Below are 24,367 nucleotides of genomic sequence, written 5' to 3'. Positions count from 1 at the left end.
GGTTCCCACGGGCGGGTCCTGCCCATCTCCCCACCCTGCCCATAGATGAAGCGCAGCTCACCTGGGCACCAGGTGTTGAAGAGCAGGGTGAAGTGACCTAGCACGAAGCTGGAGCCCTGGTAGCCGGTGGAGGCCTCCAGGCTGAGACGGTACAGACCGATGGGGGCATTGGCCGGGGTGCTGAGCTGCAGCGAGAGGGCGCCGTCTTGCTGGTCCACCACTGCGGCCGCCCAGGCACCCTCTTCTACAGCATCAGACAGCCCGAAGCGGGCCTTGGTCCCGGCCTCCTCGCTGGGGGCTGGGCCTGCAGAGGGAGCAAGCAGGGGCTGTGAGTCAGGGTGGTGAGGGAGGGTGAGAGCCAGGGCTGGCAGGGGCAGAGCACACACCCGGAGGGTCCCTTCGGCCTGGGTTTGAGGCTTCGTTCTGCCACTGACCATTGAGGGAACATTGATGAGAGCTTTCTACTCTCTGAGCCTCAGCTGTCTCATCTGTAAAATGGAAATCAGGGTGGTTTTGTGGGAATGCACAAAAAACTGCAGGCATACAGCACGTCTTCAGTCTCCTGGGAGAGTCCTCTTGGGAGGAGGAACAGCGTGGCCTGGGGCAGGGTCACTGTCACACTGCTTTGGACTGGCGTGACTTTGGCCAAGACCATCCTCCTCTCTCGGCTCAGTCTTCCCATCTGTAGCATGGACAGGAATTAGGCAAGACACTCCCCAAGGGTCCTCTTTTCAGCCTAAATCCTTTACCTGTTAGTATCCTCCACCTGTTAGTATCCTCCTTTCCCTTTCAGTAAAAGAAGCCCAGACTCTGAGTAAAATGGGAACTTGGTCCTCTGATGTCCAGTAGGGCCAGTCTGAAAGCCCGCACGCTGTTGGCTAGCAGAGATGCTGAACAATGCAGGTCTAGGTGTCTGTCTCTCCAGGCCCCCTCCAACATTTGACCTGGGTATCTCCATCGGCAGCTCCAGTGAGATGGTCTGAACCATCTCTCACCTCCCTACAGCCTTTTACACTTCACAAAGTGGCGTGGCACTTCCCCCTTCCCTCAAGACCCCTTATACAGGAGGGAAAACTGAGGCTCCGAGAGAAGGGCTCTCCCAGAATCCCCCAGGGATCTGTGGCAAAGCTAGCATCTGAGTCCAGGTCTCTAGGCTCCGGCTGTCCCCACAGTGCATCTCATTCCCAAAGAGGATGCTCCCTAGCAGGGGTCTCAGGGCTCGGTGTGCTGAAAGCCTGCCCTGAACTGGCTCCTTTTCAGGTGGAGGGGAGGGCCCAGCCCATGCAGGCAGGGCTGAGTCATGGGGAGGGCATGGGTGGGGGCTGTCACTCTTTCTGGACTGGGTGGCGGAGAGAAGAAACAGAAACTTCTCTGCTTGGCTGGGCGGCTGCCCGGGAGGGCTTATGTTTATTCTTCCATCTCCCTCCCTGCAGCTCTGCCCGCCCACTGCTGACAATATGGGGGCCTGCTCACCGAGGGGCTACCTGCCAGCCCCACCCACACCCACACCCAGGCCCAAATATAACCATGAGCTAACAGGCATGACACAGGCTTCTGGGGCCCTGTCTGGGTGCCAGGAGACAGCTGTAAGCCTTTAAACACTGTCTTCCAGAGTCAGTATTTCGAGGAGTTGGACAGCACTGGGGCCCAAGAACCAGCCTGGGTCCGGCTCCTCCACTCAGGCCCTGAGAGATGTGTGACCCGGGCTAAGTCCCCAGGCCTCTCTGATCTGCAGCTTTCTCATCAAAGAAGAAAATAGGCTTAGATCACATGCCTGGAAAGGTCCGATTCTGGGTCCAAAACTGGCTCTGTGACCCTGGACAAGCTATTTGGCTTCTCTGTGCCTCAGTTTCCTCATGTGTAGAATGGAATTGATTGTAGTCCCTCCTCATAAGGTTATCTCGAGGCTTAAAGAAGGTGAGGCTTGTAAAGCACATTACAAAGTGCCTGGCACGTTGTAAGTGCTCAGTAAATGATAGTTACTGTTTATTACTGTCATGACCACCTCCTAATGCTGATCAGAGGAATTAGTGAGAGTTCACAGAAAGCATTTCAGTGACAAGGACGTCGTAATTATGCAGCGAACATGCGCTATCCTCAGTGTCATCAAAAAGGACCATCACAAATCAGAATTCTCAGGGGGGGTGGTATAGCTCAGTGGTAGAGCATGTGCTTAGTATGCACGAGGTCCTGGGTTCTATCCCCAGTACCTCCATCAAAAAAAAAAAAAAAAATCAGAATTCTCAGGCCAAATAACAGGTTTTGAGGACTGGAGTGAAATGTAGAAATTGTCTAGTTCAATTGAATCACTTCACAGATATGGGAACTGAGGGCAAGAGGGGTAAAGTTGGCGTGACCGGTATGTCCCAGTTTTCCTAGGACAGTCCTATTTTATGCCTATGGTCCCAGCATAATTCTTAACAGCACCCTTTTCATTCTCAGAAAAGACTATTTGGATGATCAATGATCTGGTCACCATGGTAACAGCCTGGGCCAGGTCCCATAGCCACTGTCACTGTTGACACACCACCCTCGGGGGCAGGTCAGGAAACACATTTCCCTTTCTCTCTGTCCCGGGGCAGCTGTGTACACACACACACACACACACACACACACACACACACACACACACACCCCTTTCTTCTGAGGGGTCCTGATGGGTGGAATGAGGACAGGCTGTTCCCCTGGCCCCACCACTGCTCACGTAAGCTGGTTTAGAAAATTCCTTGGCTGTGATTCCACACAGTACTCTTTGTGGGGCCAGAGGCACCGCAGAGACCCCTCTAAGACCTAAATGACCCTGGAGATCTGAGGGGTCCTGGCCACTATCCCGACCACAGCAGTGAGGGACCGGGTGGGGTGGATGAGGGGAACCTTCCAAGGTTAAGCCCTCTATTAGCTGTATAAGGGCTCTTTTCACCGCTTCAGGCTGACCTCACTCTCACCTCACCCACCCTCCAAACCCTTGCCCCCCTTTGGGGAAGCAGAGCTTTATTCTATAACAAGGAGGGTGCTTGTCTGCTGTGGCCTGTACCCCACAACAGAGCCTGTCCGGTCTCCAACTGCCTGGGTAAAATGCACAGTATCCGGATAGGGCTGGGGCCAGGCCATTCGGTGAGTGACCTTTGCCAGCTCTCTCCCCTCTCTGGGCCTCAGTTTCCCTGAAGAGATAGGACAGGCTGACTGTAAGCTAGAATGTCCTGACAAGAGCAGTATGCTCAGGCCAGGCCCAGGGCTGGAAGCTGACCCAAGCCAGGCCTTGAGTGGGGGAAGCCTGGCTTCCTGGTATTATCCCTTAGCTTCCCCAGCCTGCGGGAGGGTCTTGGTAACTCAGGGAAGCCGTGTGCACCCAGAGATACAGTGCCTTCCGTGGCTGCCCCGGGGGCTGTGGGAGTCACCCGGGCGGTTGGCAATGGTTTGAGATAAGTCGGTCGGAGACTGGAGAACAGAGATTAGTTGCTGCCCACTTCCCTTGTGGCCTCAACCCTGAACTTGGGGCCTTATTACCTAGTGCCAGGCGGCCTAGACAAATGGAGAAGAAGGGGGAACACCCTGAGAATGAAAGAAGGAAAAAGAAGGTGAGAAATCCCAAGCTGCCCAGGCCAGCAGCTCATCTACCACCCATTTCACGGAGGAACAAACTGAAGCCCAGCAGGTGGTAAAGAGATAAATGTCCCTGCTGTCAGGTCACAGCACCAGAAAACCTCAACTCTGGGGTCAGGGTTTGAATCTTGCCATGTCCCTAACTCACTGTGTGACCTAGGCAAGTAACTTGACCATTCCGCACCTCAGTGCTCCCATCTGTAAAATGGGGGCTCATTATGCCTCTACAACAGCAGGATTCAGAATGAGCTTGCACACAGTGGGTGCTCAAAGACATTGTAATTTTCTTCAGCCCAAGCCTGGCTCTTCTCAGGATACCACATCCAGCCCTTCACTGCCATGGATCCAGCCTTCCACTTTACAGAGGGGGAAACTGAGGCTGGAAAGATTAGAGACTTGCTGGAGGCCCTTCAGGGACCACAGGGGTGTTGGGTATGTGTGTGTGGGGGGGTGCCCCTGGCTAGTAGGTGTGCCCCTGCCTGAAGGGAAGCGGTGGGGAGGAGAGGGATGGAGGGGATATCCGGGGCCAGTCTGCAGGCTCTGTGATAAGCCTTATCAAACGGCTTCCCAGGTAAATACGGACCTCAGCCCACTCGCTGCTCTCTCTGACCTCGCAGCCCTCAGAAAGAGCTGGCCTTTCCCACCCTCGGGCCAGAGTCCCAGCCAGGTGGCCCCTCATTGACCTCGAGGGAGTGGTTCCCACCAGAAGCCAAACCCAGAGATTTGGCATTCAAGGCCACTTTCCTGAGAACGGCAAACAAAGAAGATGAGATTTTGGACATCTAGGGATGGGGTGGCTGGGCCCTCATTGTCCCTCCTCCATCACTGGAGTCCCTGGAACAAGACCAGCAACAGCTGCTCACGTTGGCCGGGCACCCTCCCGTGTCAGGCCCTTCTCACCTAACAACCCTGAGCCAGAAGTGCCTTAGCTCAGAAAGGCTAAGCAACTTATCCAAGGTCACACAGCGGGTATGCAGTCTGGGCCACACCAGAACCCAGGTCCATCTGTCCAGCCCCTGAACCTGAGGCAGCCTCCCAAGGCTTAGAGAAGGAACCATGGGAACACAAAACTGCTCACTCAGCAGGCTGGAGCCAGCTGAGTTCTCTCTGCCACCCAGACGCCATTTGGGTCTGATCCCAGAGGACTTGTCAGGTTGTGTGGGCTTGGGGAAGCAGCTGTTGATAAGAACTGTAAAGTTGTTTTGATGTGGGAAAGGGCGGGCAGGGTCTTGATGCATCTGCGAGGAAGGAAACTTCCCCCAGCCCTGGTGCTAACAGGTTGTCAGAAACCCAGGTGTCCAGGAGCACAGCCGTGTCTACAAAGCTGAGTGGCTCACGGTGACATCACTCCACTTCCTGGGCCTCAGGTCCCTCATCTGTAACATGGGGTATTGACTACTGGGAATTTCTCAGGGGGCAAAGAGGAATGGCGTACCCTGTCCCATGGTCCATCAAGGCACCACGAAATCACAGAACAGGGAGGTCGAGAGGAGGGAGGCGGGGGAGGGACTCACCGGTCACAGCACTGAAGGTGAGGCTGTCCACGCTGGCCTCATAGCTCCGGCCCTCGAAGTGCAGCGTCAGCCGGAAGAGCTGGCCACGCCGCACCACCAGCCTCTCCCTGCACAGTTCGGCTGTGTGGTGATCACGGCCATTGGCCTCTAGCTCCAGGTCGCATCTCTCCAGAACCAGATCTGTGGGGACAGTGAGGGGCTTGAGCTGTGGTCCATCCCTCAGCCAGCTGTGAGCCTTGGGATCCCTGAACTTGGGGCATCAGGGCCTCCTGGGAGCCAGTCCTTCCAACCCCTACCCGCCCGGTCACCCAGGGGCTGATGGCCTGACTCAATCACGGGTGGTGCACTGAGGCATGTCGGGAAGGCTCTGCTGCCTCTCAGCCGTGGGACCTCGGGCAGCTCACTTCCCCCATTTGTATCCACAGGTAGGGGACAGCAGGACCCACCTCGCAGGGCTGTGGTGAGTTATTTAGCCTCATGTCTGGTGCATAATAAATGCTCACTAAACACAAGCTAGGCTGTCATGACTGACTTTGCCTTGTACATTCAATTTCCAATTTCCAGGAAATGCAGAGGACTGAGGAACACGTTAAACACAGAACCAGGACGTGATCAACGACATTCCTACTCTGGGAAACTCTAGGTCAAGCATTTGGTTCTTTTAACCAGTAAATTGCAAGAAAAAAAATTGAAAAAAAAGCTGAAGGGAGAACCTAGAGACTAAGAGAAACCGAAGAGACATTTCAGCCCACAGAGCTGTGTGAGCCTTATTTGGATTCTGATTTTAAAAACTATTTTAAACATTTATTACATGCACGAGACCATTGGAAATTTGAAGACTGATGGAATAATGGTGATATTGAGGACTTTTTAATTTGTTTATGTCTAAAAAAAGACCATCTCTTTGGAGAGATACATTGAAATATTTACAGATGAAATGAGGTGATGTCTGGGATTTGCTCCCAAAGAGTGGGTAGGGAGTGGTGAGAGGGGCAGGAGGCAGCAGTAACCGTATGCTGGTGGTGGTCGGGACTGGGTGATGAAAACATAGGCATTTATTATATTATTCTCTCTACTTTTATGTATGTTCAGTATTCTCCATAATAAAGGTTTTTCAAGTGACAGGGGTTTGGAGTCTTCTGGATTTTAGTTCTGCTGTGCTGCTGTGTAATCCTGGGTAGGTGTCTCTCCCTCTCTGTGCCTCCTTTTTTGAAGCTTCAAAGGGCGGCTGTAAGGGCTAGGAGAGGGCACCCTGTCCTCAGGGCCTAACTTAGGGCGAAGAGTTTGATATGGGAAAGTTCTCTTTATAGTTTCAGAGGGAGCTGAAGACCAGGGCAGGAGTGGGGGCGAAGGGAGAGTGAGGGTTTAAGGGAAGCACAAATCTCATAAACCTTGGCAAGCTCAATCTGACCTACTCTAGGTCAAGATTAGTGGGACTGTAGGGTAGGAGGAGCGGGCAAGGCAGACTCTCAGAGTTGTAGGACCTTTGAGAGTATGTGGTCCCCCTGAGGCCCAGGGGCAGGGACTTGCCAAAGTCACCCAGCAAGTAGGTTCTTTCATGGGGACATCCATGCAGGTCTCCTACCTCCTACATGGAACATCTCTCAAATGAGGGGCAAATACATTGCCTAGTGTCTGCCGAGGGCATCTATGTGGATTATCTCTGCCAAACCTCACAACTACCCCGCTTACACAGCTACTCTCGCTATCCCCGTTTTGTAGAAAGACAGCACGCAGCCCTGGGTCTCACAGCCAGCGCCAGCCACGGCTTTGGGGTTTGACTCCAGGGCTGCAGATGCTGGAGCCCACACTGGACACCACCTCATTCACAGTTCAGGATTTGTTCTCCATCCCCTGCCTCCCCCTCCACTCCTCCCCCCGCCCCCCCCCCCCCCCGCCCAAGTCCTTTGTTGTTTCAAGCCTGGAAGGAGACATGGGGGAAGTTGAGGCCCCTGCAATCATAGCAGGGGAGACCTCCGCTAGCCACAAGGAAGAACTTCCTGCTGACCCGCTGGGGTGAAGAAACAGTCTGGGGAAACTTCAACTCCAGAGAGCTCAGGCAGGAAAGAGGCCACCGTTGTCCCTCTGGGAGACCTTAGAGAGATGGTCAATTCCTGCTCTGGGACAGATGGGGCGCTTTCTCATGCTATTGTCTAAAAAAGGATTTCCAGAAATCTTGCCCAACCCTGGAGGTGCACAAATACTGGGGTCTAGGATCATCAGATTTCTGCACTGAGAAAGGACCGGAGGTCTTCCAGGCCACTGGGACCCTTGTAGGAAGTAGCCACTCTGGCAGTGGGGCAGGGGGTTTATCATAACTGGCATCTCCAGGGTCCTCCAGCCCTACTGAGCCCCACTCTTGGGGATAGGGGTGGGAAACTGCATCGGGCACAAGTGGCCACCTAGGTGACAAGTCACAGCCAGCCTTGAGCTGGTTTTTGATTGCATGTGTTGGGGCACTGGGTCCCAGAGAGGGACAAAGGTGGCCTGAGGTCACACAGCAGGCAGGCAGGGCCACGGTCCCCCTTTCTCGTTCCTGCTCCACCTGCCGCATATCCCTGTCCACATTCCCTCTGCCCACTGTCCTTCCTCGGCGGTGTGTTGCAGGGGCCATCTCTAAATGGACTTGACCCAAAAGTCAGCCAGGATGCTGAGTCCAGAAGTGTTAGTGCAGCGCATCCCCCATCACAGAAATTCCTCCTCCCAGATGGTATCCCTGCCCGTGTGTGTGTGTGTGTGTGTGTGTGTGTGTGTGTGTGTGTGTGTGTAGGGGGCAAGTAGGAAATGAATTCAGCCCTTCTCCCCTCCTCACAGCCCTCACAGATGTACCAAGGGCTGGCTTGACTGTCCATGTTTTACAGAAGGGGAAACTGACACTCAACAAGCCACCAAGGATGAGGGTTGCAGAACTTGAGGGCAGGGAGGGACCTAGAAGAACAAGCCTGCTCTCAGCGCACTCCCCCATAAGATGCTAGAAGCTCCTCTCCGGCCCCTACAGCCAAGGAATCAGACAGACTTGGTGTACACAGCACCAGGGACAAACCAAAGCTAAGTATCTGAGGCCAGGCCGGCACCCTCTGCACAGCTTCACGTGGGGCGCACAGCAGGGAGCCAGCCCCCACTCACTGACTGAGGACGAGGTGACAGTGGTCCACTAACACGGTGCCTTACAATTACGACACACCTTTGTGTTTCATTGCCTCATCTGATCCAGGGAGTCAGGGGTTAATCATTGTGCCCTGAGGATAGGGAAACTGAGGCCCCAGGCAGAGCCAGCACCCGGAGCCAGAGACCTCTCACCCAGCCCAACCATCTTTCTGTGCTCCAAACGGGGGACTTAGGGATTGGGTCCCAGCCCAGTCCTGACCCCCCGTGCACCAGTGGGACCACTGAAACCAGGGAGGGATTGCCAGACACGGGACCCTGTAAGCGGCAGTGGCGCTGACTCTGATACTCACCCTCGGCCATGGTCAGGTGGTGGCTGTACCTCAGACTGGTGGCAGGACCCTCCAAGTGCGGAACTGCTGGCAGCCGGCAATGCAGAAGCCGAGAGCCACGAGAACTTATAGCTCGTTTAGGGGCGGGCCAGGGGCGGGGCCTCACGGGAAGGCGGGGACCTGGTGAGACCAGCATTGCCCAGTCCGGGGCAGCTCGCTGGGGCGCAGCCGTGGGGGCAGGAGCTCAAGGGAGGAAGTGGCGGCTAGGTAAGGGCGCCCCCTGGGGGAGCTTACAGAGCTCAGGGCTGGGACAGCAGCCATGGAACGCACAGGCTAGGATACCCAGACACACCTGGATACACAGAGTTGGATCTTGGGTAACAGAGACACCTGGACACAGAAACACACACACAATTGCACCAGGACACACAGGCGTAATTGGATACATAGATGTGGAGCCATAGTCAGGTCAGACCTGGGAGACAGGTCACACACACACACACACGGAAACAGATACACATGGAGCAGACATAGACACACAACCAGAGACACAGACACACTTTGACAGATACAGGAGATAAACCTGGACACAGAGACATGGTGACATGGACACAAAATCAGATTAAAATCAGAGACGTGCCAGTACATAGACACAACCAGCCATACATGGACAGGTACCACCAAAAGCCACATACAAATATGCAGGTATCCAGATGCACACAGCTCACAGACACACACAGACAACACATCCTCAGATGTGGACATTTACAGATTGGGGCACCTACAGACACACAAAGATGCAGATACTGGGAGACGGACACACATACCAACACAGCCTCACGTACAGACATGCAGACACACCCACAAAGACAGACACATCACACCTGTCGCTGTAGCAAAACTCAGACAATCTTCCTGTCTCATCCGTCCTTTTAGCCATCTAATCATCATCCATCTAATCATTCATCCATCCATCCACTCGCCACCCATCCACTTACTCCCCTTCCCCTTCCTCCTTGCATTGATGAAGTTCCTTGCAGACCCACTGTGTGCCAGAAAGAAACAAAGCCCACCTCCCAGGGACTCAACCTCTGACTTCTCACTCCTAGCACCGTGGGTGGGGATTCTTACCCACCATGAGTTCAGAGCAGGGAGGGTTCTTGGCGATACAGGGGCCTGTGAGCCTCCCCCCAGCCCTTTTTTTCCAGGATAAGTTCCATATTTAGGATGGATTTGGGCTACAAAATGGGTCCCAGTTTCCATTCCTATGTGACTCAGCACAGGGAATAAACCTGTATTGCTTTAGTGGATGTTTATCCGTGAGTCAAATGGACCCTGCCTGGCATCTTATTGAATAAGCTCACAACAGTTTGGGGCCCTGCTGACCCATAAAAGGGCCCCATGGGTGAACCTTGTAATGGCCCCGTTTTACAGATTTTTTTTTTTTAATAGAAACTGTTCCCTGCAGCTGGTGAGAGCTGAGAGGGAGAAGCAGGGGGAGGGGACGGGAGTCAAGAAGCCAGGGTTTGAGTTCCCACTGTGGAGCCATGGGCAGGTATTTTGGCTCTCCGGACCTTAGTTTCCCCATCTGCAAAATGGGAGCAAGAATTTCCTCCCTCATAGGCCTGGGGATAGACTCAACCAGAATGACTCAGGGTGGGCACCGAGGACGTAGTGAGCACTTGGTAACTGGGGTCTCTGAGTTTTGGAGCAAAAATGCCATGTGTCCCAGAACCTGGCCCTGGGGTACAGGGACCTCAAAGAGAAACAGGAGGCCCCAGGGGACAGTCAGGCTTTGCAGAAGGAAGGCTGCAGGCTCTCTGTTTCTACAAGTGTCAGCCCTGCCCCAAAAGAAAGGATGGCTTGGCCTTTGTCCATTCTTCTCCATTTGAAAACTACACATTCTCCTCCACTTGGTACTAATCCCCCATTACAACCCTCATCTGAGAGCTCCCTGGAGGGCAGGAATCCAGTGGATCTCTGTAGAATACCCCTCAGGGTGCTCCTCACACCCAGCATTGGGCTTGGCCCAGAGTCCCAAACCCTGACTCAGCCAGTGGCCTCCTCTTCCTTTCTCTCCCCGCTTCTGTGGTACTGGAACCACCTAAGGTGACGCAGTGCCTTGAGCAATCCCAAGACAGGACCAGCTGGGACAGGACTACCTTCCAAGAAGTGGCAGATAGAGAACAGACCCCAGGCTGGGCCCAAAAACCAGGCTTCTGGCTGGGTGACCAGGGAGCCCTGGCCTCACTCCGGGCCTCAGTTTTCCCATCTGTTCATAGGGGCCGGGAAACCCTGCCTTGTCTTACCTCATTGTGCTAGTAAAGACTCAAAATTCTGTTTTGTTGAGGGTGAAACTGAGGCCCAGGGAGGGGAGTCATGGGCTCAAGGTCCCCAGACAGTACAGGAAGGGGCCCTTCCTCACCCCATGCAGGGGGATGATGTGCAGGGCCCAGCTGAGGCCACTCTTGGCTGTGTGATCCTGGGCAAGTTAGTAGACTCCTCCAGGCTTCAATTTCCTTCTCTCTAAAATGGGTATTGTAAGAGTTACCACCTCTGGGAATCAGAGATCATGTCGTGCAGTGGGGGGCACACAGTAAGTGCTCATAAATGTCACCTAAAATCTTTTATAATGATGCTATCAAGTCAGGATTCCCTTTCCCCCACAAAAGGGAAATTTTTACATGAAGGTGAAGCAGGTTGCAAACAATTTAAAATATTTGTTAGGGGGTTGCTTAGAAGAAACACTTGCCTCCCAATAAGTCTTGTACCCAGGGTCATTGACTGATGCCTGAACCCCCCCACCCCCACCCCCGCCATCAGAGGGATCTGTCTTTCACTCCATTAGGGCTTTCAGGCCTCAAGGTGGAAATAAAGACGAATTTTTAGAACTTTAGAATGACCCATTACCAGCCAGATAGCCCATTTAAATCTTATAATATGATTTTTGTCGTTTATTAAGTGAGGAACTGGGGTCAGAGAGGTAAAGTGATTTGCCCAAGGTCACACAGTAAGTGGGAACATGGAACCCAGAATTGGTTCAAAAGCCTGTGCTGGCTCTTCCATGGTTCAGAGGTTAGTCCTGTGCTCCTCCTCTCCCCCGCTCCCATCCACCCAGGGTCCTGTCTAGTCATGTAGCCCTTGGCGAGTAAGACCTCCAGGGGCAGTGGTCCATGCTTGTGACCCATGGTGCCTGGTGCACTGTAGACATTCAATAAATGTCTATGGCATGAGAGGGAGGGATGAGTCAGAGAGAGTTAAAGGAAGACTGGAAAAAAGGAAGGAAGGGAGGAAAAGGAGAAGGTTTAAGGTTCAGAGATGTTAGGGAAACTGAGGTCACACAGCACAGCTGGGCTCCCAGGCCCTGACTCGGCTCAGGTATTCCCCAAGGACAAGGGACCCCCACCCCCCAACCAGAGATGGCACCGGATGGCTGAGCTGGGAGGGGAGGGAGGTCTGGGCAGTAGTGGGTGGGACCACGATAGGATTTGGTCTCAGCTTTTCTACCAGCTGGTGACTAATGGCAGATGAGCAGCGTCTAGCATGAAGCCCAGGGAAAGCAGGGCCAGACTCCCCTGAGGTGGGAGTGGCTGAGGTAGGGGGGTTAGGACAGGAGACTTGGGGAAAATGTCAAGGAGTAAGTGTGACCTTTCAGGCCCTTTGAGAGGGGAGTGTGGGTGGTGAGTGGCCTGTCCCAGGCAAGATCTGGGTGTCCCAGGCCACGGGGAGCAGAGAGCAGGGCACCTGATTGGGGAGGGCCCTCCTAATGTGTCCATTTTGCAGATAGGAAAACTGATCTGGCCAGTGTCCTTAGCTCTGCCCTTACAATGTGTCGCTCTCTCCACTGCCCTTTCCCCCAGCATGGGGTCTCTGCCCCAACTCTGCCAGTTAAGCTCTGAGGACTGTGGACACTTGAGTTTACTTCTCCGAAACTTCAGTTTCTGTTTCTGTAAAAGCAGGAATCATGACCCAGACTTCACAGGGCTGCTGTGAGGATAAGAGGAGGAGTGGGGCCGAGAGGAGCCTTCTGAGAAGAGTCTGAGCTTGTCCCTCTTCTGCTGAAACCCCTCAGAGGAAAATTTGCGCTCTTCGGCCACAAATTTTAGGCCCTGCTGGTCTGATCCAACTTCCCTGTTTACTGTGCCTCCCACGTTTGCACCCTTCAGCCTCACTAGACACTCTACCAGCCCCCAAATGCACCTTGCAGTTAGCTACCTCCAGGCTTTTGCTCAAGCTGTGCCCTCTAAGATACCCTCCTGTATTAACCTATCAAAGTTTCACCCAGGCTTTGGGACCCTCCAAAGGCCACCTCCTCCCAGAGGCCATCCAGAGCAGGATTTCCATTCCCTTCCACCCAACACCCACAGGACACAGTCACAGTCTGCCTTGTATAAGGACCAATGTGTGTGTGTCTCTGTCTCTGACCACCTACCTGGCTCTTAGTCACTGCTCAATAAATGTTTGTTGAATGAATAAGTGATTGTGACAGAGAGAGACAGAAACAGAGAGATACACTTGTTCAAGCCTTGAGGGAAGAGCCCAGAGCGTTGGTTGGCAGGATCTGTGTGCTGGTTGCCTGGGGCAGGACCAAGAGCCAGGGCATGGTACTGGGGCATCTCTTGTTACCTCCATCAGAGATGAGAGGTCTGGGCCCAATTTACTGCCCAATCACATCCCAGAGGTAGGAAGAGCCACTGGTGAGCCTCAGAGAGCGCAAACAACTTTCTCCAGATCACACAGCAAGTTCGGGCAGACTCAGGATGGGACCTCCAAACCCCACAGAAAAGTAAGTACTGGCCTGTACCTCTACTCCCAACTTTGAAAAGGTAGAAAGATGCTTTGATTTAACTTGCAGTTGGGCACAGCATTGTAGCAGAGAACGGAGTAGAATATGAGACTTGCATGATGGAACCAGGGTGAGTTGTGGTGGGGGCTGACACGGGGTCTGACAGCTCCTGGCCCCTCTCTCACTGGCTGTGTGGCCTCAAGTCTTAATCTCTTATAAAAAAGGACCCACTGGGCTCAGAGGAGGAGACGCAAAGAAGAAGTGGAAATCCCTCCCAAGGAGAATGAGTTGATTCTATTACTGTTGTCACCAGTAAGTGGTTACTGTTCTTGACTCTCCAGACACCCCAGGGAATGGAGAGCTTTAGGATTTTTGAGAGTAGCGTCCTGACCATTTCAGGCAGTAAGATTTGCTTTACTCATAGGAAAACCCACTTCAGACCCTTACTCACAACCAATGATCACTTACTTGGCATACAGTCCTAAGAAAGATGTAACACCCTAACTGATGTAACAGCCCCTAAAGGTTAGAAGCTGACATTAGGACTGGGGAGAAGAAACGCTAGAGGTGGGAAATGCCGAGAGAGAGAGACAGACAGACAGACAGACAGACAGACAGACAGACAGAGAAATGTCAGAAAAACAGCACAAGCAGGCCCAGGGGCTCTGACGTTGGTAAGATGTGGGACCATTTCGAGTTGGGTAAATAGTCCTGCTCACTCTAACCAGCCTTCACAGGGCCGTCATCAGCGGTCATGACAGGGACCCAGAGGCATCCTATGAGTAAAAGGGACTTTGTGATCTGCACATTGAGCCCCTGAGACACTTTTCACTCCCCGCCTGCTTCCTCTAAGCAGTGTAGTTCAGCTATAAGGACACAGTTCAGCTCAACAGATCTGGGTTTAAATCCAGCTCTGCCATTTACTTTCCTGGGTGATCTTGGCAAAGCCCCAGCACTTCCAAGCCCCAGTTTCCTCATCTGTAGAATGAATATGATAATAATAGTGCCTACTGTCTCAGGCTTTTTCTGAGGATTAACAGCATGCCTGGTAGAGAATAAGCATTCAAAAAGAGTGGTTGATTATTTGACAATGGAAAGGAATGAAGTAGTGGGGAGGGTGTAGCTCAATGGTAGAGTGCATGCTTAGCATGCACGAAGTCCTGGGTTCAATCCCCAGTACCTCCATTAAAAAAAAAAAAATGCTATAACATGGATGAATTTCCAAAGAATCCAAGAAGCCAAACACAGAAGACTACTTATAGTATTATTGGATTTATATGAAATGCCCAGAATAGGCAAATCCATAGAGACAGAAAGTAGATTAGTGATTGTCAGGAACTAAAGGGAGAGGCAATGAAAAGTGACTGCTAATGGGTACAGGGTTTCTCTGTGAGGAGAAGAAAATGTTCTGATAGTAGGTTGTGAAGATGGTTGCACAAATCTGTGAATATACTAAAAACTGTTGAATTGTGCATTATACATGGATGAATTCTATGGTGTGTAAGTTATATCTCAATAGCACGGTTTTTGCAATAGTTTTTAAAAATGGCAGTTAACAAAACAAACAAACAAAAAGCCGAGAAATACAGCTCTGAAAGCCTTTGCAAATATGGTCCCATCCTCAAATCAAAAACCTAAAAGAAATACTTGCACTTGTGCCTGAGGGGTGTGTACAGGGAGGGTCTTTAGAGCATTATTTATTACGGCAAAAATTGGCCACAACCTAAGTGCCCAGGAAAGAGGGATGGATAAATAAACCATGCCTGAAAATGTTACACAGCAGTTAAAAAGCAGAAGAGGTCATCCTTTGTGTATGGACATGGAAACAATTCCAAGTCATAATGTTGAGCTAAGAAAGCAAATTGCAGGACATTATGTAAGGGATGATTCCACAAGACTGTTCATTTCCTATGAGAACAAGTAAGTAATTATATGTAAAATGTTTAAATGAACGTATATAGAAGAAGCTTTGGAAAAATCCACTCCAAATTGCTAACAGTGATGGGAGGAGTACTGGGGCCATAATCAGAGGGTGAGTATTGGTGATTAAAGGCGGTTTCAGTATTCCCTAGGTGAGAAAAAAATATTTTTAATTGAAGTATAGTCAATTTACAATGTTGTGTTAACTGCTGGTGTACAACATAGTGATTCATTTATATATATATATAAATTCCTTTTCATATTCTTTTTCATGAAGGCCGTTACAAGGTATTGAATATAGTTCCCTGTGCTATACAGTAAGACCTTGCTGTTTATCTATTTTATATATAGTAGTTAGTATCCACAAATCTCTGGCTCTCAATTTATCCCTCCCCACCCATTTTCCCCCCAGTAACCACAAGTTTGTGTTCTATGTCTGTGAGTCTGTCTCTGTTTTGTAAATAAGTTAATCTGTGTTGATTTTTTTTAAGATTCCACATATAAGTGATATCATACGGTATTTTTCTTTCTCTTCCTGGTTTACTTCACTTAGTGTGACAATCTCTGGGTCCACCCATCTTGCTGCAAATGGAATTATTTTATTCTTTTTTATGACTGAGTAGTATTCCATTGTTTATATATACCACAACTTCTTTATCCAGTCATCCATCAATGGACATTTAGGTTGTTTCCAGGTCTTGGCTATCATAAATAGTACTGCTATGAACATTGGAGTGCATGTATCTTTTTGAATTAGAGTTTCCTCTGGATATATGCCCAGGAGTGGGATTGCTGCATCATAGGATAAGTCTATTTTCAGTTTTTTGAGGAATCTCCATACTGTTTTCCATAATGGCTGCAGAGAAAATTTTTAAGTGGGAAAATGTTTTTATGGACCACTTTGATTATTAATGATGAATGTTTCGAGAGAAAAAGAATAATCTATTTATATTTAGAATTGGGCTTTTATGAAAATGGAAATACTCCAAAATAAAGAATTTCTGGTGAAGTGGGTAGAAAAAATATAGATGGAGATAAAAGAGAAAATAAATCTACCAAAAAAATCCACAATCATCCCATAAAAAACTTTTGTCAATATTGGCACAATTTTACAAAACCAAACCCACAAGCACTGCACATGAATAAAGAGGAAATTTATGAGCTTTCCTACATCTGAGATTCGGAACTTTGCCAATGGTACACTGAGTTTCTGTTTACTTCACAATCCTATTTTTGCCTTTAAATGCTTCTGGAGCACTTTATTCCAGTAAAATCCAAGAAAGTGCTTGAAAAATCTTTTATTGTGTTAAAAGGATGATCAGAGAGGTGAAGTGACTTGCCCAAGGTCACAAAGCTCAGAAGGGGCAGAGCCAGTGTTCTGAAGTCCATAGTTGTAATTGATCTGCTGGAACTTCATGCCAGGGGAGTTCAGCCTTGAAGTGGGGGCCTGGATAAGCCCCCACGGTCAGTTGGGGCTGCCAGCGACATGGGGGATGAACCATGGATTCTGGATCATTGCCCTGTATCTCCCCCACTTTGGCTGAGTCATTGGTTGGGTCTGCCTGACACACCTCATTCAGTCAATAAGAGTAAAACCCACTTTCTTTCATGGAAATAAATGACCCTCTAGGGCAGTGGCTGAGCACGTCCAGCTAAATTGAACACTTATGTGGCTGTACTAACCACTTGTTTCTCCTGCCTGTTTGATGAACCAGTTGGGCGACTGTCTGAACCCATTATTTGTAGGTCTGAAGCAGCACTCTGCTTGACTCAGTTAGTCTGAAACCCAATTTTCACATTTGAGGGGACTCTGCAGTCAACATGTCCCGTTGTCACAGGAGCTGGAAGGTTTGGCCTCATTCCTGCAAAGGCACAACTCGGTGTCCAGGATAATAAACCCCAAGGCTACAGTCCTCTGCAGTTGATGGTGCCCTCTTTGTTAGACACAGCTGGTCCACCAATTTACTTCTGGGTAAACTGCCCTTTCCTACAGGCTTGACGGGGCTGTCAATCAAATGGCCCTGCCCAACTCTAGTTAAGGGTGGGCCTGGGGCCCAAACTCAGCCAGTCAGGTGCTCTCCTGGGACTTTGAATCTTCCAGCTCCAACACAAGTTCTAAATGATGGCTAAAGTTCACTGGTTCATTCCTAAAATTTCTTTACTTCTTGTCTTTTCTAAAGCTAGGCTTTTCAGCTTTTATTTGACTTTTTAAAAAGTCATATTTATTGAGTTACGATTTATATGCAATTCATTTCACCCTTTTGAGGTGTACAGTTCAGTGAGCTGGCAAACATATACTGTCCTGTCGCTACATCACAATCATGATATAGAACGTTTCCATCACCCCTCAAATTTCCCCCCTGCCCTTTTCCTGGTAATTCTTTCCCCACTCCCTCTGTCCCTGGCAACTGCTGACTGATTACTGTTCCTACTGTTTTGTCTTTTCCAGAATGTCATATAAATGGAATCATATAATAGATAGCATTTTGAGTCTGGCTTCTCTCATTTAGCATTAAAGCATTTGAGAGTCATCCAATTGTTGCAAGTGTCGGCAGTTCCTTCCTTTGTGTTGCTGAGTAGTAAGTATTCCATCGAATGAATACATTACTGTCGTTATTTCTACATTAACCAGTTGAAGGACATTTGGGTTGTTCTGGGCGATTATGGCTAGACCTGCTATGAACGCAGAGGTACGGCTCTTTGTGTGGACATATTTTTTCATTTCTTTCGAGTAAATACCTGTGAGCCATCCCCATGTCCTTCCAATTGATTTTTTGGGGAATTGTTAAGCTGCCCTGAGTCTGTGCCTGTTCACGTAACCAAAGACTGGAACAGACATTTCTCTCATTTAATTCTCCCAATGACTCTGTGGGGTTCAGGGATTATTGTTCTCATTTTACAGAGGAAATTGAGGCTCAGAGAGCCTCAATAACCTGCCCTGGACCACACAGCAGGGACCTGAATCCAAATCAAAGTCATGAAGGGAGCCACAGCTGCCTTTCTAAAGCCCTGGTCATCTTGGTGGGAGGAGAGTGGCTTCAAAATTTGGGTTCTAATAAATGTTGATTGACTGATGGTTGGTAGAATGCTTTACTCCCTTTCCTGGTCTCAGTTTGCTCATTTGAGAAATGACAAGGTTGTGATTTCAACATCCTGTGACTAAGATGGAGTCCACTGATCTACAATTCCTGGGAAATGTAGCTGGTGGGGGAGGGGCGCCAGCACTCACCCGACAGCAGCCCCCACAGATGGCTTCCTGAGCTTGCACCCTAGTTGGTTGACCCCCAGAGGAGCAATTTGCACCCTCTGACTTTCTGGCTTAAGAAAAAAAATACCCCTGTCACATTGGATTATCATCACCCCTTTCACTGAGAATCTTCTCATGAATGCAGCCCCCTTTCTTCATCAATATTTTCAGAATATTCAGGTTTCTAAATAAGACCTGACAGGTCGAGTTCTCTCTCTTTCTTTTTTTTTTTTTTTTAAGCTTTTTAAAATAAAATGAATCACCTTGTGCACATTCTAGAGGCTCAAATTAGATTAACCCTGTCCTTTCCTAAGCGGCAGTCGGGCTGTTGGCTTTGTTTGAGGATGGAGAGATGGGAAGAGGGAAGTGACTGATGCTCCATTTCAGATCAGGACAAGTCCTGCATCAGGACCCACCTTCTTCCCAGGTCACCACCCTCCCTGGGTGGTATTCAGGCTTATCAGGAAGCCGGGAGGCAGAGTGATGGGGAGCTCCGGGGTTCAACAGCTCCCAGCTGTCCAATCTTATGCCAAGCTCGAGAATAAATGAGTTGTTGCATGGGGTAGGGTAGGGCACAGCCAAAGCTGCATAAATGTTGGCAGTTTTGATGAATCTTAATATTTTCAAGAGCCTCAACCACCTTGATTTCCTTTGCTCCCTCAAAGCTCTGGGGCTTGGGTGAGAGGGGACACTATCTTCCCGGACACCTACTGTGTGCCAGCTCTGTGTGGAGATTTATGCACATTCTTTGTTCTATGCTTTTCATTGTTTTTTTTTTTTTTTTTTTTTTTTTAAATAGCTCCATCTGGCCCCTTGAAGACCCTAAGTTGTCATTTTCTCTGTCTGCATGATGAACGGCTCTATTGGCCAATTTCCAGATAAGAAGAGTGAGGTCCAGAGAGATCAAGAAGATTGCCCACAGTCACGGGGTGGAACTTTCAGAGCTGGGATGGGCTCTGGGGTCCCTCAGAGTGGGTTCTTTCTTGGTCTGCCCCTTCCCTGTGGGTCCCAGTCCTGTGTTCTGACCCATCTCTCCAGCTGAACCCAAAGGGCCACCTTCACTTGCCTTCCTTACTCCTGCCCTTTCCTGGCTGCCATCAGACAGTCCCGGGAAAAGTGCATCTTTCTAGACCAGCAGCTCCAAGACTCACTGGGATTGCCTTGCTAGAGCTCAGACAGGCCATCCATTGTGGTGCCCCAAGGAGGCAGAGGCCAACAGGTCTTTGGCCTTCATGAATTTTCCCTCCCAGGTTCACAGGGAGTAGCAAACACCAGCTCAGCCACCTCCAGTGGCTTTTGTTAAAGCGTTTTCAGGACCCCTCTCCCTTTAACAGATGGGAAACTGACACACTTGCCCAGGACCAAGGCTGCCCAGCTCCAAAACCCATGCTTTTTACCAATATCTTTCCCCTGTCAATGGGCTAATTGCTCACTAGGGTGGGAGTAAAGACGTGCAGAGAACAGGCAAGAGGTTGGTGTCAGAGTCCAGGTGGGAGGAGACGGAGGCTCACGCTAGGGAGGTGGTGGGCCCTGTCCACCCCTTGGTACCTTTGCCCTCTGTTCTTTGTACTTGTCTGTCCTTCTCATATTAACCCCAAGGTCACATGTCCTGCCAACAGCCGCCACATCAGCAGCTGCATGGCCATCATTCCCTAAGCACTCACTGTGTGCGGGGACCTGTGTTTTTCATCCATCATCTCTGTTCTCTCCCTGCTTCTGCAGCTCCCGCCATGCTGGTCTCCCTGACGCTCCTTCAGCTCCCTAGGCACCTTCCCAGTTAAGAGCTTTTGGACTGGCTGTCCCCTCTGCCTGAGATGCTTTTCCCTGATGTGGTGATGTGGGTACAGCGTGAGTGCCCGAGAAGCGTATGCTGCATCTGAATAGTGGGCTGCATTCAGCTTGGAGGAAACTCAGTGCAAGAAGGGGTGAAGGGTTGGTCCCTGTGCATTAGATGCTGGGTGACCTTAGAGATTGCAGAACTGCCTTCTGTCTCGATTTCCTCTTTAGCTCTTTTTAAAAAAAATTGATTCCTTTAGCTCTTAATTGAGCTGACATCATCCCTGGTGTCTCTGGGTCATCACAGCTTGTGGGAAGAGAGAGTTCACGCCCTCTGAAGCCAACCGGTTCAGCCTTGCCATTTTCTAGTTAGGGCACTAAGGCGCACGTTATCTCGAGACTACAAAGGGTTAGAGACAAAGCTGTTTTTTTTTTTTTTTTTCTTTTTTAAATAGATTATTTTACTTACTGAATAATTTACTTATTGAGCACTTACTGTGGGTTGAATCAAGAGTGAGACAGTTCTTGCTGTCAAGGAACTCTCAGATCAGTGGAGGAAACAGGTTACAAGGACTCACTATGTAAATATTAATTTCCATATACTGTGTTCAAGGTTGTGATGGAGAAAAGCTTGGGTTCTGAGGGAACCCAGATGGGAGAGAGACTCTCTGTGTGTCAGATCAGGGCAGGCTTCACGGAAGAGGTAATACTTAATCTGGGTTTTGCAGTATGAGTAGGAGTTTGTTGGGTAGCTACTACCGAGAGGAGCATTTCATGAAAAGGGATCTCTCTGCATACAGAGGCAAAGTCAGAGGGATGAGGAAGAGTGTTGCGAATTCATGAGAAGGGGGTGTCTTATAGTGTGGCTGGAGTTTAGGGGTACTTGGAAGGAATGTTAAGGTTGGAAAAAATGGTGGTGCCCAGACCACAAAGGGTCTTGAATTCCAGTCTAAGTTCAGGCCATAGGAAGCAGTGGGAAAAATTTTAAATGAGGGAGTAGCGTAGTTGGGGCTAAGGTTTAGGAAGATAACGGTGTAGTCATTAACCATGGAATTTTAGAGCTTCAGTTTAGTGATTATCATGTTCCCTGGGCCCTATTTTAAAGATGAGCAATTTGAGGCCCAAATATGGCAGCCACAGCTGGTCAGGGGCAGAAACATTTTCCCCCAGCTGGGCGCTGCAGACAGGCTGATCTCAAGGCTGGGATATGTTTGCATGTCCTGTGAGGTTCCAAATAGGAACTGTTCCCATCCTCTTTGATGTCCCTCTCTCCGCTTCTCTTCTTTGGTCCAGCCCTAGAGTCTCCAAAGGCTGTGGTAGATATGGGAGTCCTCTGCTTCTACGTTCCTTTTTGGTTGTGTGACCCTGACCATGTCCCTTCCCTTCTGTAGCTTCGGTTTTTCCAACTGGCTGATGGATGTAATAAATGAAGTGATGGCTGGTGCAGACTATCAAACATCCTGGGGCCTCCCCAGCCCTCACTAAGGCCCCAAGGAGGAAGAAGACCAGGCAGAAGACCACGTTTCCTGTCCACTGGCAGGAGGTGTCAGGCAGAGGGTTGCTCTTAGTGAGATGGGGAAACAAGGTCAATGATTTACCTGATAACCCTGAGTGTGGCTCTGGGTGGCACAGAGCCAATTGGACATTCACTTTTCTCATTCTGGTCCCTATACTCTTCTTAATGGAGCTGTGTAAGTGAAGGTGATAAAAGCCATCCACTGAGAGATTACTTACAATATCAAGGGGCATCCTTGGAGAAGGACAGATACGGCTCTTCCAGTCCCCCCAGAGCCTTTGCCTAGCTAACCCCAGCTGGTAGCGGTGACGTCAGCCTCGGCAGGCCAAAGCATCAGTGGGTCCAGGGACTGATGGGTGCATGGGAAGGGCAGGACTGAGTCGTTGATCTAGCACTTCAAGACCCTTGAGCATGACCTTATCCTGGCACAGCCTCTGCAACACTCAAGACTGGCACTTGGGGAAAGTCACATGACTTTGGCACTTGACCAGTTTTAGCTGGGACAAGCATGCTGTGTTAGAGTCAGGATTATCCTGGAAGCTCAACTCTATCTCAGTCTGCTTGAGAAAGACCCAGAAATCCCTCAAGCAGCAAGTGGAGAAGCAGTCACTTGGTCACCCTACATGGATTGGGGTCCACACCTGTGCCAGGCCCTATGGGAGACAGAAAAATGGGGCAGGCATGTTTTCTTCCTGTGACTTTAACAGAACATCTGTGGGGGATTTTTCTAATTGATTGAATGCATGTTCACTGTTCAAAAGTTGTAAAAGCCAAGAGGGGGAAGTAGAAGTCACTCCAAATATCATCATCAGAGAGAAAAACTATTAACATTTTTCTGTCTTTCAGGCTTGCTATATCATATTTAAGTATATGTATGTGTAAATACGTATAAGTATGTATTTAACTTCTAAGGATGGAATTACTTTCCGTTATCCAAGAAATGTATTTTGAGCACCTACTGTATGCCAATCATATACCAGTCTGTGGGATACACAGGTGGACAAGACAGATGTGGTTCCTAATGTCATGAAAACTGCCTATAAATACTACTCTGTCACCAGCCTTCTTTTCATTGTCTAACATGTTTCAAGTCACAACATGTGTTTCTACAATGCCTTTTTTGTTTGTCTAGAATTTCATCAAAAAGATGAAGCCTAATTTATCAAACCCCTTTTGTTGCACATTTGTTTCCTATGTTTTCACTACTTCAAACAGTGGTCACCCCTGCAACCATTGGTTATAGTGCCTTGGCTCATTCAACATCCATTTCAACTTCTTTCGATGTTCCTTCCAGTATTGCAGGGGCTGGAAAGGTGAAGAAGGGTTTGAGACCAATTCGGTCATGCCCATTAAATGCGTGTGTGAGATTTAAAGGCAAAGTAAGGTGGAGGAAGTAAGATGTCTTCTTGCTTTGGCTGTTTCCTGCCAACTGTGAATGCATTAAGATTTTCTGCAGCCATGATCTCAGTGTCCAGTCACCAGCTCATGGGTATCCAAAAATGTGAATGGGGGCATCAGCAACATCTGACCCCTAGGTGAAAGCTAAAGTGACAAATTTCTAAAGACAGCTGTTACCAAGCTTCCAGGAAGTGGTAGAGGCAGCAGCTCCCATGCATAGCCAGTGTAGTGGTGATGTTATGAGAGTCATTCCTGGAGATGCATCCCACTCTCCAAGACTTTCAACAATTTCGCAAGAACCCAACTTCCTTTCTGTTTAAAGTCATAAATGTGGTTTCTGCTTCCTGCAACTTAACTCTGAATAATATAAACTACAATTTTGAGCCTGTTGACAATTATTGTCTCAGAATGAATTTTCTAACCATACAATCAAGGATTCATTCTTTGTTTAAATGATTTTATTGAGATATAATTAACATACTGTAAAATTCATCCATTTAAAGTGCACAATTTCATGGTTTTTAATATACTCAGAGTTGTGGATCCATCACTACAATCTAATATCAGGACATTTTCTTCACTCCCCCCCAAAAAAACTCCATACCCACTAGCAGTCACTCTCCACTCTCCTTCCCATTCCTAGGCAACCACTAATCTACTTTCTGTCTCTATGGATTTGCCTATTCTGGGCACTTTATATAAATACAGTCATGCAATACATGATCTTTTGTGACTGGCCTTTTTCACTTGGCATAACCATTTCAAAGTTTGTCCATGTTGTAGCAAAAATCAGAATTTCACTGCTTTTTATTGCCAGATAATATTCCTTAACTGATTATTATGGTTAGAACCTCCAGTACTATATGGAACATAACTGGCAAGAGCAGATGTCATTGGTTTGTTTCTGAGCTCAGAAAACATCTCATCTTTCTCCAGGAAGTATGATGTTAGCCTTTTATCAGGTTGAGGACTCACCCATTTTTTGACTTTTGCTTTGTTACATGAATCATGTCCCTTTGACGTCCCAGTTATTTTCCTTTGGTCACTCTCTTGGCCACATCATTCCAGTGACAACCTGTGTCACTATGAACGGGTAACCTCTAGAAATGACCAAAACTCTCCAGGTGATGACTGATCAACAGAGAGAGAGAGAAAGATGGAATGAATCAT

At 49.2% G+C, this 24,367-nt stretch overlaps 1 protein-coding gene and 1 non-coding gene across 2 annotated transcripts in view; one reads left to right on the top strand and one right to left on the bottom strand.

Moving 5' to 3' along the window:
• Positions 1 to 8,708, bottom strand: part of TGM2 (transglutaminase 2) — a 32,425-nt gene extending 23,717 nt beyond the window's left edge. The window contains exons 1-3 of the mRNA XM_010975234.3: positions 8,576 to 8,708; positions 5,118 to 5,297; positions 62 to 304 (exon numbers count right to left, since the gene is read on the bottom strand). Coding sequence (XP_010973536.2) covers positions 62 to 304; positions 5,118 to 5,297; positions 8,576 to 8,585 — 433 coding nt within the window. The 5' untranslated portion in view covers positions 8,586 to 8,708. The remainder of the gene's footprint in view (positions 1 to 61; positions 305 to 5,117; positions 5,298 to 8,575) is intronic.
• Positions 2,144 to 2,215, top strand: TRNAT-AGU (transfer RNA threonine (anticodon AGU)). The gene has a single exon. It is a non-coding gene; the product is annotated as a tRNA-Thr (tRNA).
• Positions 8,709 to 24,367: the final 15,659 nt, after the last annotated feature.

The sequence above is a fragment of the Camelus dromedarius genome, chromosome 18 (assembly GCF_036321535.1).
Source record: "Camelus dromedarius isolate mCamDro1 chromosome 18, mCamDro1.pat, whole genome shotgun sequence".
Classification (NCBI taxonomy): Eukaryota; Metazoa; Chordata; class Mammalia; order Artiodactyla; family Camelidae; genus Camelus; species Camelus dromedarius.
Note: the sequence above shows the minus strand (reverse complement) of the source record. Positions and strands in the feature narration are given on the sequence as shown.